General features: G+C 34.0%; 1 protein-coding gene across 3 annotated transcripts in view; it reads right to left on the reverse strand.

Moving 5' to 3' along the window:
• Nucleotides 1-4695: 4695 nt before the first annotated feature.
• The window catches only part of LOC122534670 (glycogen synthase kinase-3 beta-like), a 56429-nt gene continuing 45540 nt past the window's right edge, over nt 4696-15584 (reverse strand). For 2 of the 3 annotated variants that reach the window (XM_043665526.1, XM_043665524.1), the window contains exons 2-8: nt 15177-15367; nt 12769-12852; nt 11930-11968; nt 10692-10802; nt 9979-10216; nt 9131-9324; nt 4696-6655 (exon numbers count right to left, since the gene is read on the reverse strand). In XM_043665526.1, the coding sequence (XP_043521461.1) occupies nt 6284-6655; nt 9131-9324; nt 9979-10216; nt 10692-10802; nt 11930-11968; nt 12769-12834 (1020 nt within the window). In that variant the 5' untranslated portion in view covers nt 12835-12852; nt 15177-15367 and the 3' untranslated portion in view covers nt 4696-6283. The remainder of the gene's footprint in view (nt 6656-9130; nt 9325-9978; nt 10217-10691; nt 10803-11929; nt 11969-12768; nt 12853-15176; nt 15368-15584) is intronic. The other variant, XM_043665525.1, reaches the window with a different exon arrangement.

Raw genomic sequence — 15584 nt, forward strand, 5'->3', positions numbered from 1 at the left:
GCTACAACGAATCAGGAATGCACAAGATGGTGACTCGTCACGCTACTTTCGAAAATGGACCAGAGAAGGTGCAACGTTTAAAATTCGTCACTCCATTCAGAATGAACTATAAACTCTGGCCACTTACGATAGGCTATTCAACTAGCTACAGCGTAATGCAGCTTAGACGTTTGTTGTTCTGGCGACAAGAAATTGAACGCAAATTTTGAAATCCAGTAAATTGGCTGACCCATATATTTTCTTTCAATTAATTGCATTTATCGAAAATTTCTGCTAATAAAGAATCTACCTACAGTAGAACCTCTCATATTCGAGTATCCTCGTTCACCGAGTATTCACATGTCATTTTGTGAAAAGAACGTGCTAAAATATGAAATGCAAGATTTTAGAAGAAAGCGATATAAAAGAGATTATAATATATTTCGTTTATGAGGGACGAATTTTTTTTACAAATAGCACACGAAGAAGATGGTTCAGAAAACTCAACAAAAATGTTCTTATATTCATGCAAAAAAAAAAAAAAAAACTAAGATATTTCAATATATGTATAATATTTATATCATATCTCCATTTGTTTGAATGTGAGAGGTTCTATTCTACTCCTAAATGAATTCGAATGAAATGATCGAACCTGTCGTGGTGAGACCGTTAATAATCGTGAGTTACGTCTAACATCTGTCTTCTATTTTAATTCGACCTGTCAATTAGTCACGACGAAAGAATGGTGTTGTACGACAAACAGATGAGATTAGTTTTCCCAGGATTACAAAAAGCACTGATATACTGAGCCTGTATAACACGTGAAGTTTAATACGAAATTTTTATTGCGTCGTTCGTTCAAATTTTACATACGTGACGAAAGGAGATTACGTGAAAAAAAAACAAACAAAAAGAAAAAAAAAGGAATACAATTATTTCATTGTCTTCGACTCACTCCAGCCAATCGAAAACGGAAGCAAACGTGTAATTCGTTTATTCACTGACGAATTTCGTATTAAATTAATCACCATTATAATTTAAAAAAACATACTTGTCCTTAAAACTATCGTGATAATGTGTACTCCGCAGCGAAACGAACTTACACATTACAGAGTTTTTTTTTTTTTTTTTTTTACTTTCCCTCGTCGTACACGATACGAAGACTCAGAACGAAATGGTACAGAGAAAATCGGAATTGATCGTAACAATAAACTACAATTCATCGTAAATTCAAGCGTTTGCTGTTCATCAAGCGTACAATATATCGAACATATATAGTGCTTAACTATATACTACTTTAGCCACGGTTGTTCAAAACACTTTTTTTCTTTTTCTCGTTTCTCGTGGATGGTACGAACGATCAATGGTCCATCTCGGAATTTCCGTGGAGCAAACGGAAAAAAAAGAAGTAACTTTCGTTTGCAAATAGAAGGTAGCTACTGGATAGCATCGTGGATGGTCCACGACGTGAATCTCTAATTCCAAGCATCGGTGATTCTCAACACGTGAATCAGAGGAATTCTGATTCCTCGTGGATGAGGGGATAATCATTTTTTTTTCTTTTTTTTTTTTGTTGTTTCTGTTGCACAAAGACGCTCGATAGGAATATCATATATTTATATCCACGTTCATGCATCGTTCGAAGCATCGAGTCGGACGCAAAATAATCGATTCGTGGCTTCGATTAACGACGAGAAAGCCATCGCTTGAATCTCGATTAAATATACGTATATCCCTCTTGCGATTTACTTTTGTGTTTTCTCTTTCTCTCTCATTCCCTCTCTCTCACTCTTTCTTTCTTTCTTTCTTTCTTTCGCACGTATATACATATGCACACCACACACACGCACGCACACATATATGCATATATATACATATTAAATTACTTTATTAATTTTTGTTTCTTTACACAATTATTACAATTTATTTACTAGATGATTCGAAACGGTATGACATGATGATAGTAGTAATAAGGAGACAAAGAAAAGAACGAAAAACTGTCGTGGTCTCTGCAGTAGTGGTAACGGTGATGAAAATGTCAGGCAAACGACGAGCCGTTCTTGGAGAGTCTTTCGATTATTCACACTCTCTTTCCTCTCCGCTTCCCTTTCTCTTCGCTCAAATCCTTTTTCTTCCTTCCATTTCTCTCTCTCTCTCTCTCTCTCTCTTGCTTTCTTTCTTTCTTTCTTTACAACAACGGAGCGATGTCGTTAACTGCTATATCGTTAAAAATTAATCTGCATACTTGCATGTATACACATACACGTGGCTCAATTGCACGCACGTGTTATGTGTACACATCTATTGGTATATGTATATGTAAGTATTTATATATATAAACTTTCAGTATTTTACACGGGCTCCTCCCCTCATCTTGTTACTTCTCTACACTCTGCAAAATGTGTGTGTAGCATGTGTCTTGGTATATATATTTTCGAGTAATGTCCAAGTCTATGGAAAGAGTCAAATGAAAAAAAAAAAGAAGAAAAAGAAAAAGAACGAGACAGAACAAAATAATGTTGGAATCGAGCCATTTTTAATTGTTATTAATTATTCATCTAATTAACTTTATTGATTTGATCATGCCACGATGACTTGTCTCTTTCCTCTCCTCTAAATTCTAAATCAATCTTCCTCCTTTTCTAACGTGGTGATGAAGTCAATGTTCACAGAACACGAGAAACATTAAATTAGAACTAAATCAATGAATTTCTTTATTAATTGACCTTGTGTCGTTCGTGATCTTCTTATTATGTTTCATATTTCGTCCTAATTTTCACAATTACATCCGTGACCGTTCTTCCTGGATTTTTCGTTCAGCCTGGAAACTCAAAAATTAATAATCTTCGCTGAAATTGACGATCCTTTCTTTTATTTTCCTCATGTTCTTTTTTTATTTTCTTCTCCAAGATGTGATCGACAAGGAGAACGAAGACACATCAAACCAGCTGCGCATCAGCTAAGCGTGTGAATAATTTAAATTTATAGTAATTATCAAATATCGAACTCTATGTGATTTCGCGATTTTACAACGTAATTGAAGAGACAAAGCTTAAGCAGAAATTTGTTCTCGCTACCAAATATTATGGGAAGTACTGTATTTCATATATTTTTGTATATTAAATGCATAAAAACTCGCAATTATTTCTTCTTTTCGATTGTAAATGAAAATTAATTAACGCTCGTGGAATTTGCTCAAGCTTGTTGAAACGTCTTGAAGGGATCCATTGTCTTACAACGGAGAAAGAAATATGATGGTTTGCAAAGTATTAAGCAAACGCAGAAATAATGGTGTCTATGAAATTGCCAGTTGTACGCTTGAAATTTTTACAAATAATTTCGGAATCCCAGAAACTGGAAACACATTGAGAGCCGGGAAAATTTAGCTTTTATATTGTTTAATTTTGGAATTCTTATTACTAGTCTGTATAATAGAGAAGATGATTAAACATCTTAAATTTTTTTAATACAATGTAAATTACTACAATCATTTGTAACCTCGTGATACTGTTTGAAAGTTAATGATGATTTCGCGTAAATCAAAATTCTGAGATTAATAAGTTAATAAATTGTATAATTATAAACAGAATACATTGTATGATCATAAACAAAGAACCATTATTTTTGCACCGACTTAATAAATATGATGCATGAATAAGCAATGGAAAAATACCACCATTTGATAAGATTTGAAAAGTTGGGTACATATCTCGACAAACATCCTGATTTGCTTCTTTGTTTTTGGACATAAAGGAAAAATTGTTCTTCAGAACACGAGGACTTGTCATCGTTCTTTTCGTAATTGTGTATCAAAAAGCTTCTTCCTCGAGGAAAAATAAAAAAATCGACAAACTCATATGAACCTAATCCCACTCGAGCAACGAAGAAAACCGTATCGATCATTTAAAAACGTAATTTCGCATCAATGTTCATAGAAACTCTGAAACGAATATCTTTCTCTCCCATTTTCATTCGTTGGCTATTCCTTTCATTCTCCCACTCACACTCCCTTCCACATTCTTTCTCTCTCACTTCTTTTCTGTCTACTATTTAATTTTCTCTCCTTTTTTCCTAGTTTTCCTCGTTCTCTTAATCGTTCGTCCTTTCTTAAAAAAAAAAAAAAAAAAAAGGGGGGGAGGGGGAACTGAATAGTCGTTCAGTATGAACTTTCATCGGCAGCCTCCCTTTACTGGTTTCTTCCGACGCGATATGATATGTAGAAACGTGCAAAATGGTAGCTAAGTCACGCGCGACATGCCCTGAAAGATTCAGCTGCACAAGGGTTTCTTTTCTCTCTCGTTTCGTTACCATTTCAGAGAAATGAAATTTACGTACAATAACATACAAATTTTCTTTGTACAGTACTTTTCCCTTCACCTTACGATTCTTCAAGCGACTACCGGATAGATATAAATGTCATAACGGCTATGTTCGCGAGTAACTTTTATCCGTTTGAAAGTCGAAAAATTTTGTTACGAATTCACAGAAAATCATACGATGTTACAGAAACGTTATCGGTCGTTACAATATTAAAAATAAAATAAAAAACAAAAAAAATAATTTGAGATTTATAGATCAGGATCAAGAAACTCAGATGCCCTGGTACATTCACACATTGATACAGAAACAAAAAAGGAAAAAAAAAAAAAAAAAAAAAAAAAAGAAAAAGACGTTCGAAACTTGTCGAAATTTAAGGCGTCCCAAAGATAAAAAAAAAAAAAAGAAATTATTTATTCGGGCATTTAAAGAAAGAAAAAAATCGCTCTTCGATGCGTAGAGTTTCGTCGCGTGATGTGAAAAGTAGATCGTTCGGTGAAGCCGAAATTGTCTAACGACGGAAATATACAACGATAATGGCGCGTGACGATTGAATTCGTAAACGAACAGAGTATACTCGAGTTAATTCATTCATTCGTTAAATAAATGATAGCGATTCGAATCGTCCAAGCATGGTTGACAATAGGCACGAACGAGTGTGTAACATGTATGGTGTCTCACTGCTATCGTATTTCCAACGATTAGAAACTTCCGTTACGCGTCTTACTCGTCGAAAATCTCTCGAGATACGCAGTTCTCTTCTTTCTTTTCTGCTGAACGTGTAACGTAGCATGTCTCACGTCGCGGAAATTCGTCTTACGATAAATACAGATTGTGCACGCAAATTACTAATGTGTATGTGTGTGTATGTGTTTAATCGTGAGATTCTCCGCGTGATAATTTCCCTATTCGCGAGAACGCAATGAAAATACGACACAACGATGCACATTCGTTCCCTTTCATTTGTTGTTACGCATTCAAAAGGAAACGTCGGTTCCCCTCGCACGTTCCCCACCCAATGCTTCTTCACGAAATCTGAAAGTTTGACGATCTCTTTCTGCTTGACTCCCGAAATTCATTGAAAACCCGAAGAAGCAGATGATCACTTTAATAACCGCCATGATTGTGTATCTGTATACGTATGTGTATGTGTGTGGTGTGTGTATTTTCGAATGAAATGACGACGACGCAAGCGACGTTAACGCGCTACCTAGACACAGTGTACGATAGAGATTACACATCGTTTTGTTTCTTCCTCAACTAGAAAAAATTCGCGCTCATTATTAATATTATTTTTTTGTCGTTTTGTTTGTTTCTTTCTTTGCTTACAGCGATTATCATTTAAAGAGGTTACGAGCCAGTTCCTATAATATATATACATTGAATTCAATTTCTTTTTTTCTTTTTTCTTCATGCTGTTTTTTTTTGGCATTAAGGTGGCAATCAAGCGTTCGCTCGGGAAAAATCTCGGGCTGTCCGAAGGGGGGGACCATTGTCTCGGGTTAATTCTATAATAATATTTCGTCGTTTGTGTTTCAAGCGAACAAAGCTTAAAATACCACGCCGGTATCGCCATTTGCATCGCGTTGAAACAAATTTACAGTTTTGGGGGATTCCTTTGTGTCTCACGTGTAACTTATGTTATAGACATCCTCCTCAGAAGAACATCGAGTTTTTCTTCCGTTCCTTTTGTTTTCTTCTTCCCCTACTCTCTCGCTCTTGCTCTCAACCGTACTTGAATTTTTTTTCTTTTTTCTTTTTTTTCTTTTTTCGTTTCATTTTAAGGCTAGTTTCTAACACGTGTGAATTCTTAGTGTTTCCTTTCTTTCTCACTCTGTCGCGCGCGCATACACTCTTTTACTCTCTCTCTCTCTTTCTCTCTCTCTCTCTCTCTCTCTCTCTTCCGTTATCTCTCGCACTCGCTCGCTCTCGCTCTCGTGTTTTCTCGTCTGTTGTTTAATTAAACGTTAAAAATAGAAAGCAGCGCTTAAGCCATATTCGACTGGCCGGGGTCTGTGTTCTTCGAGGTGGACAGCGTGTTGGTGTTCACGTTATTATCACTAGAGTTACCGCTACTCCCCGCGACCGGCTCCGACTGGCCTCCAGGATTCTCCGAAGTCTGCATGTACTTCGGCTTTAGGATCGAGTTCAGTGACGGCTGAATTCGCAGCTCGTACTCGGTAAAGTTGAACAACGGGGGAAGCTCTCGGCCGTTTGGCAGTCGCGTGCCCTGTTCCCGAAGTTCGTCGAAGAACGGATGAGCACACGCTTCCAAAGGCGTGATTCGACCTGACGGCGTGTACTCTAGAAGTCCAGCGACCAACTCCATCGCTTCTGGGGGTGTGCGTGCCCTGAACACCTGCAATCATCATCGTTGTTACCTTCTGATTCCGTTTTGAATCACGATTTTCAGTGGTTAATTTATTCTCGGTGGATTAACGAGGAGAAGTCTACGGATGACGTTGTTTCCTGACATTAATTCTTAGCGAAGGTTCGTTAAGAAAGAGAGTATCATCTCTTGGTAGATCTCCTTGCGAGGGGAGATTATTCTTTGAGACAAAAAGTTTTGTCCGCACGCGATCTGTACTCATTTTTAAATTGTGTGAAAATTCAGATTTCGACAAAACTTTTCACCTCAGTTACAGGAAATCGCACAGCAACACAAACTGTAGAGAGTGAAGTTCTCTATCGGAAAGCAATGAAAAAGAAAAAAAAAAAAAAAGAGAATGTTCATTGGAAGTTTCAGTTGAAACTTTTGTGAAATTGATCAGTGTATTAGGTATATTACTGTCGGTATTAGTAGTTATGAAATGCTTCTATTCTGGTATTCGTTCCAGCGTAAAGGTTTATCGATCGGAAGTCTGAGGCTCAGCCAGATTCATCCGGTGTTCATCGCTTTTTTTTTGACAAAACGAAGAGAATATAATTCGTACAGACGAAGATTGTTCGATAAATAAAATACATGACCAATGAAAAACAATAGGATGCATATCGACAACATATGCGATAAAGACATAAAAACATAAAACAGTAAATGAAAGAATAAATTTGGGTCTCAAACATAATATGTCCGTTTTAGGAACAACTTGTCGTCACTCGTTGCGATGTATAAAAATAAAATAAAATAATAAACAAGAAAAATAACGCTATAACCAATGCATACTGTTCTTGTAAGACACTGGAAAATATTTTTGTTCACCACCAGAACATTAGAGTAAGTGATACATCGAGATTTTAGAAGTTACAATTATCGTATCAGCGTCAAGCTTTCTTTGAAATTCTCTTTAATGTTAGAATTATTAAACTCTGTTTTTCTATTTAAAATGTTAGCGACATTGTTACAGGTTTGAGATTGTATTTTATTTGAATAAAATTTGAAGTTTGAAATAACATATCATCTTATTTGACTAGATGTTGAAATAATCCTATCTTAGTTTATTTGAATAACGAATTTTTTAAAATGATTTTTCTCTAAAATTATTTGATTACTTGGCTATCGAATAAAATAATTTCTTTTTCATTTCATTTTGTATTTGTTTCTACAAATGATTTTTCAAATAATTTCTGGCTTTATTGTATAAATTTCACCTTCTAATGGGATTACTTTAATGAATTTACTTTATTATTTTATTAGTTATTTGATTTGAATTCGAGATAAAATGACTTTTCAAATAAAATTTTCCCAATCCTGCTTTGTTAGCGAAAAAAAAAAAGGAATGATTGAAGATTATGATGATGACGATGAAGATAATTATGAGAAATAGAAAAATGGATATTACACGTGAGTTTGAGAAAAGATGCACGTTGAGCGATTTGTGATGCGAAGAATTGAAATGAAGATGGTATTTTTTCAGTCATCGGGGCTTGTCGCTTCTCCGTTCGATTTAGTGACATTCGAGTATCATATTCCGCTTAATTGTCTATTTTTTTTTTTACCGCTGAAAATGTTGGTTACACTGGTTAGTAATAATCATAGATAAAAGAAAAAGAAAGGAACATTTGCCAGCCAGTAAATAACAAAGAAATATTGCCTTTTCAACAGGGGACCACTTACTCTAATCTTTTGGTGCTCCGTGGAACACTTTAGTCCACTCATTCGTTGAAGCATAAACTGTAACCACGAGTAACCATGTGTTGATGAATGTGATTAGGATTGAGTCGTGTAGCAAAACCATTTAGTTAGAAGGAACGAGACTGAGGAACAAGGTCTTACTCTCCGAGAATTCCTTCGTTAATTCTTTTCAATTTTTCTCATGCAACGTGGCCACGAGGAATCTTATTAATCCAATCATAATGCTTCTCTTGGAAGGGAAAGTGAAGAGTATGCGCTGATTTAAATACTATGTCTCTTTTTTTTCTATTTTTAACAAGTCTTTCTTTTAAAGATAACTTTACATTTGCTTAAACTTTAAATATCTCAATTTTAAATTAAATTTTTATTTCTCCAAGATATGATTTCTAATGAAAATAAAATTTTAAAAATTAAATATACGAACAATACCATTTCACAATAATTTCGTTTTGATTTCAAATTCATATTTGAACAGATGTCAAATATTTAAATTTTAAATTGAATCTTCATCTCTCCAAGGTGTAATACTTTCAACGAGAATAAAATTTTGAAAGTTATAAATACTTCAAATATTGCAAATATAAATTTTAATTTATTCAAACCAGTGCATACCATCTCACCAACTTTACCCTGTTAGTCACGAAATTGTCAAAACACGTACGCAGTTACGAAAAGTACGCGAAAAACTATCTCGACCGGTGTTGCGTTTTGCGCACTGACAGTGCGTAATGTGACGAGTATGCAGATCGAATGATGGGGTACCTTTTGCCACGGGTGCGCCTTAATTTGTGGGAATTTGAACTCGGTATAGTTGGGGTTCATCTCACGTATCTGGTCTCGTGTAGGTGTGCCGAGCACTTTGATGATCTCAACCAGCTGATCCACACCACTGTCGCCAGGGAATATTGGTTGACCAAGCAATAATTCTGCTACTACGCATCCTGCGCTCCATACATCTACAAACATAATAAAACTTTTTAATTACACAAAACAGAAACGAAAGAAACAATTTTTTTTTTTTTTTTGTTAAAATTATATAATAAATTATTTTTATTTTCTCTTTCGTTATACATCATTTATTATTATTTTATTATATTTACAGCCGTACATCGACTTGACGCTTTACTAGCTAATCTTTCAATCTCTAATGTAATAAATGGACTACGGATGTTTATGCAAATTTATATTTTCATAAGCACTGACTAAAGAAACGGAATTTAAATCTTCTTATAAATATGCAAATATTCACAATTAAGTATTTTAGATTAGTAAAAATGGTATATGAACAGTTGAAAAACAAAAACAATCGTTCAAAATTAAAGAAATTGAAATATTACTACAAATAATGTATGACAGTGTATTTTAATATTAAATACAAATAAGATACAACAGATTGTATATCGTATATCAGATTATATATATTATACTACAAGATTAAATAGGAACAAAAAGAGTATATAAACAAACGATGAAGCTACGATGTAATAAATATTAAAATGTATTAATATCCTATGTTTAAATTATTATTATTCTCAAGTTGTTCATATACTGTTTTGCTAATGATAAATATTAGAATGATGAAACTAAAAATGTTGTATAAATGGCCGTACCGATTTTCGTGGTATAATCAATAGCACCAAAGATCAATTCAGGCGCGCGATAGTAACGACTACAGATGTAAGACACGTTGGGTTCTCCTTTGACCAAGTGTTTAGCCGATCCAAAATCACAGAGCTTCAACACGCCGGATTCTGGATCCAAGAGTAAATTCTGTGGCTTGATGTCCCTGTGACAGATCCCTAGCGAGTGGATATATGCCAGAGAGCGGAACAGTTGATACATGTACAACTGAAAGCACACGAAAGAACATTTACATTGTTGAAAAGATTAAAAATGTCTCACCTGTAATGACTGTGATGAATCAAATACGGGAGAAATTATTAGTTCAAAGTGTTCAAATACGTTTGTGAATCATCGTGGATAATTGTACGTAAAGTAATTTTGTGTCTTGTGAAAACGAGCTTTTCCTTATCAAGAAAATTACGGCTGACTGAGATAAAGATACTTTGAAATTATTAAGTACGGAATAAAGAATACCTGAAAGAATATCTTTATGCAAGGAATTTAGAAGTATGTAAACTTTATCATTCAGAGAATAATATTCAAACAAATTTCTCGCTACGTTTCTTGTTCACTTGAAATCAAATTACTTAAATAACGATCAAACTTTCTTCGAAAGATTGTTCGCGAAATTTCTTCAAAAAATGTATCATTCATTTGTACGAAACCAGGATGAAATTTAAAGATGATCGTTTGAAGTTACCTTAATAAAATTGATTGGTATGGTCTGCTTGCTTTTGTTATAATGCCGAGCGACTTTATACACAGTTTCAGGTATGTATTCCAGCACTAGGTTCAGATAAACCTCGTCCTTCTAAAAGAAATCCGCAAAAACGATTGTTAGTATACGATTAACATATGCAAGAAGGTGTGCCGTCTCAAAGGCACACGCAACTCGAAAGCAAAATTCTTTTGCCTAGCGCAGCACGTTTCGTCACAGAGATCAAACTATGAATTTTACATGGCGACTCACGTGCGTGATACCTTTGAACTGTACACACGTAATTCATTATTTTCTAGAACTAGTCAAGCTGCATTAGCTACTGCAGCTTGAATCAAAAACACGGTCACTCAAGGGTACGCTCCACTACCAAAAGTTAAAAACCAAAAACAGCGGGATTATAGATTGTACAGTACTATGGAAGAATCTTAGACTACTCTCACTATCTGGAAATTCGACATCCTTTTAAATCTGTTGCCACTTTTCAAAATACTTTCTGACAATTAATTTCATTTTGTAACTTTAATCGTTGGAAATTTTTATTTGAAAAATGTTGACACGATTCTGAATAATTTGTATTTACTGTGAACTTGCTTTGTCGAATGACTATTAAATATTTGATGTTCTAATTTACTTCTATTATTTCAAATAACCTACTCATATTGTCGACTTCTTTCTTTTTTCTTAAAAAATTTAAAAATAATATCAGCGAATAATATCACGAATGCAATGATAAAATATAATTACTTTTTAAAAATTTACGATAAGATTTATCGTTAAACATAATTAGTTTCATTAATATCATACGGGAATATTTCTTAGAAAAATATAATTAATTGCAAAGTCTAAGCCACTCGCATAGCGCTGTATTTCTTCGTAAAATCATTCTATTTAGAAAGGTAAAAAATTCCAAAAATAATTGGAACTGCAACACACGTGGTAATCGATGTTTGATAGACCGATAGGAGTGGGGATGACAGCTTTGAACATGATCGATGGTAGGGGTTGGACGGCCTTGAGCAACGAAGTTCTTTGACTCAGGCTATAGACTTCGGATTTAGTGTTCTACGATGTCTTCGCGACTGGCTGAGACAATGATAACGTATGTTATCGTATTTTCTTTTGGTCGCTAATCTGTCTATGTGTAAGCGGGACTGCCTAGATTCTCTCAAAAAAAGGATTCTCCGTCAAAACTACTGGGTACTCGCTTGTTCACTTACGTCCACATGAAAAACTGGATTAGTTGCGTTTAAGATGTTCTACAAAATAACACAACAATGTCGCATGCATTAAAACTAACAACGAATACTTGGCGTTTCGTGTATCATTGTGTATTCATTCGAATGAAATCAAAAGTATCGCTCTACTGCTGCAGCTACTTTCGAAGATATTCGAACAGTAACAAAAACATTTTATATCTTCAGTCCTCGAAATTATTATTTGGACATCTATTTCTGCGTTTGCATCAACGATTGCATCTTGTATCGTTACTTCATCACGGTGAAATTGATTTTAAAAAATTTATAATGTAGCAACAAAGCATCGCCATTAGTTCAAGTGGTAATATTCAAAAGATTTGTATGGATTATTTATAAAATATAACGACCATATAATTATACAAATATAAACAATTTTATTTTTATTTATATTCATTACTTGAGGATAGAATACGAAAATTATGAAAAAAAAAGAAAAAAAAAAGAAAAAATATACAAAGGTATAGCTTTCTATAATTTATTTTTGTAACACACTTATTATACATCACACAAAGCCTCGCTATATATTCAAATTTTGTTACTATTCCAGTATTTTTGAAAATAACCACGTATCGTGAGTACAATAGAAGAAAAAGAAAAAAAAAAAACATAAAAGAGAGAAAGAATCAAGGGACAAGACTTGCGTAACGCAAAGAACGCTCGAGAAAGTGTAAAGTCAGACATTCTTACGAGCTAGATCGTACGATATAATATCGCTCGACAACAATCAGTTACAAGTTTGACAATTTCAATCGAAGTGTACGGAATTATCGTTTAGGGAAAGCCGTATGGCAAATAGTTACCTTATCACCACTGGAGTAGAAGAAGTATTTCAGTTTCACGATGTTGCAATGCTCGAGACGCCGCATAATTTGCAACTCTCTGTTCTATAAATAAAACGAAGGAAAAATACGATTAATTCGCGTTTTCTCTTATCTTTAATTAAAATTGTTGTTGCTGTCGTTTCAGATTTAATACACGCAGATCAAGGTCGCGGATTAACGTTTTTCAAACGTTATGAATCTCGCGGTATAAATCTAATTTCATCGACAAGTGAGTACACATCATCCAATCGCGTTGGATCGAACGACAAAACTAATTGAATTGAATTACTGGCATGACTGTTTCCAACCATAATTCAATTTACTTATTTATTGGTTAAAAATTTAAAATAACCAAATACAAATTTCATCCTTCAGATATTTTTCGACGACCATAATATCACACGAACACATATATATTACAGACAATATGGAAGATAGTGTCTTGTTGATCGTCATTCGAAAAACCCATTTCAAAAATAGATACCACTAAAAACAGCAGAATGTCATAAAATTTGAAGAATACAAAATATTTTTTAATATGCAAGAAATATAAAGAATTTACGTAGAATTTAATATACTGAACTATACAAATGACTCTGAGAGTAAAATTTTGGTAAACGATTGATAGATTGCGATCTTTATTTATTTATTACGAAATATAAGTGGCTCAAACATCGTTCACCGGAAAAAAAAAAAAAAAAAAAAACGAATTAAAGGTAAATTGAATAAAGAACTCGTGCTATTTCGAAATACCATGGCACCAATTTGCTCAAACATTCTGCGTATTTTTTTCTCCTGTTTTTGTTTCACCTCTACGACTTTCAATCAAAAATATACAGATAATAGAAGGATATCGTAGAATTTGCAAATGTATTCCAAGATTTAAAAAACGAGAATGTCGTTTTAAGTATAGGGCTGTGCTCTCGCAGATCCTACCCTGTTGTTTTTGAATTGCAGCTACCTCGAATCGCGGGATTACTATAATACGCGTTAGGAAACGACGCCTAGTTTTGATCAAGCCTGTGTATTTCCACCTGGGAGAAGAAGGATCCATCTGTTCTATCCGGACCTTCGTCTCTTCTCTGCACTATAATTTCTACTAATTTTCTGCTGGAGTGAAATACAAATTGGTCAATCCGATCGTTAAAGTCCAGGTATGAACGATGACTAGCATTATCGGACGAACTGTAATCCCAAGTTGAACATTATTTCGTAACTTTGAGCTGTGAGTCAGGAATAAAGGATCAGCGAATTTATCATCTGCAATTGTACGTTTAAATTTCATGATTAATTAAACTTCACGAATAAAAAAATACAGTTACTTTAAATAATTAAATCATTCGTTATGAATCTCCCTTGCTACGTTTCACTATGTTTAATTAAAATTTATTTCTATTTCTATTTCTTTCGCTATTCAATGATAGAATTATAACGTAATTAATTTAAGAGGCGTTTCGTTTGAAATATCTTTAATACGGAATGATTCTTTTTATCAAAAAAAAAAATATTTACGATTGTGACGAGTCAAGTCACAAGACAAGCGTAACTTCTTTCTGATTCGCGCGTTTATCCAATTATCAATACCATTACATTTTTAATTTTTTAAATATTTCAATGCATTCTATAGTAAATTACGAATATTAAACGATCTATGTTATTACTTCGATACTTTACGTTTCTTGCAAGTGCCTTCGTGATTTACAATTAGATCGCTTTTTAGACTAGATGAACTCGCCCCGCAAGTCTTCAATTATAACTTACTAATTCCAATTGAAACTTCTTATTGAACTAGTTTTAACTTAAAACTATTTTTACGCGCAATATCGATTACCGTACTTTTAATTGTATCTATCAAGTAAATTATTGACTTAATAACTTTTAATTCTCATCATCACAGCGGCGAACAAGAAATTAGACTAAAGATTAACCCTTTGCAGAGGATATTTTCTTTTCGCTAATCTGCGGATGTCGCTTGAAATACTGTGTTACAATGATAGGTCGTTTCTTATTTTTCTCTCTCGATAGTTCTATAATCTGATCACAAGCTGTCTCTACGTTTCGATTAAAAATAAAACTCGTGAAATTTGTAAAACTCGTTAACTCTCAATATCATCAATTACGTATCTTTGCTGCCTTTTTATCATTTTCAAAGCTGATATAACGAAATGAAAAGTAAAATAATATATATATATATATTACTCTAAATTATAGTTTATAGTAAAAATTTAATTACTCTAAATGATTTTATAAATATTTAAATTACTTTAAATTATAGTAAATCGATCATCTGAAATTGTACAACTCGATTCAGAAACGTGCCTGTCCCACAATCGCAGTGGGCTCAATCTGTAAATTTTAAACGTCAAGAAAATCCATGTTCCTCTTACCTTGAATCGTTTATCTTGGAGAACTTTCTTGATGGCGACCAGTTCCTCTGTGTCACATAGTTTCGCTAGGTACACAACGCCGAAGCTGCCGTTACCGATTACTTTAGTGTCTGTGTAGGAGATCTCTTGCGGACGATCTGGACCAGCACCAGGCGTAGCCACCACTGTTGTCACTTTGTTGCCATCTCTATCTGCATTATACATCACACCGCCCATAGAAACAATCGAAAAACCAGAATGGTAAAGTAGGAAAGGTATAGGTTACGATTTGGAATCGTAGAAAAGAGAGAAAGAGAGAGAGAGAGAAAAAAAAGAAAAGAAAAAGAAAGAGACGAGAGAAAGGTGAGATAGTTGATAACTCCACGAAAGGGTAGGGATTCATTGTGCTCATTGATTCGACTTTCTGAA

This window comes from Frieseomelitta varia, unplaced genomic scaffold, assembly GCF_011392965.1.
Source record: "Frieseomelitta varia isolate USP_RPSP 00005682 unplaced genomic scaffold, Fvar_1.2 scaffold_622, whole genome shotgun sequence".
Classification (NCBI taxonomy): domain Eukaryota; kingdom Metazoa; phylum Arthropoda; class Insecta; order Hymenoptera; family Apidae; genus Frieseomelitta; species Frieseomelitta varia.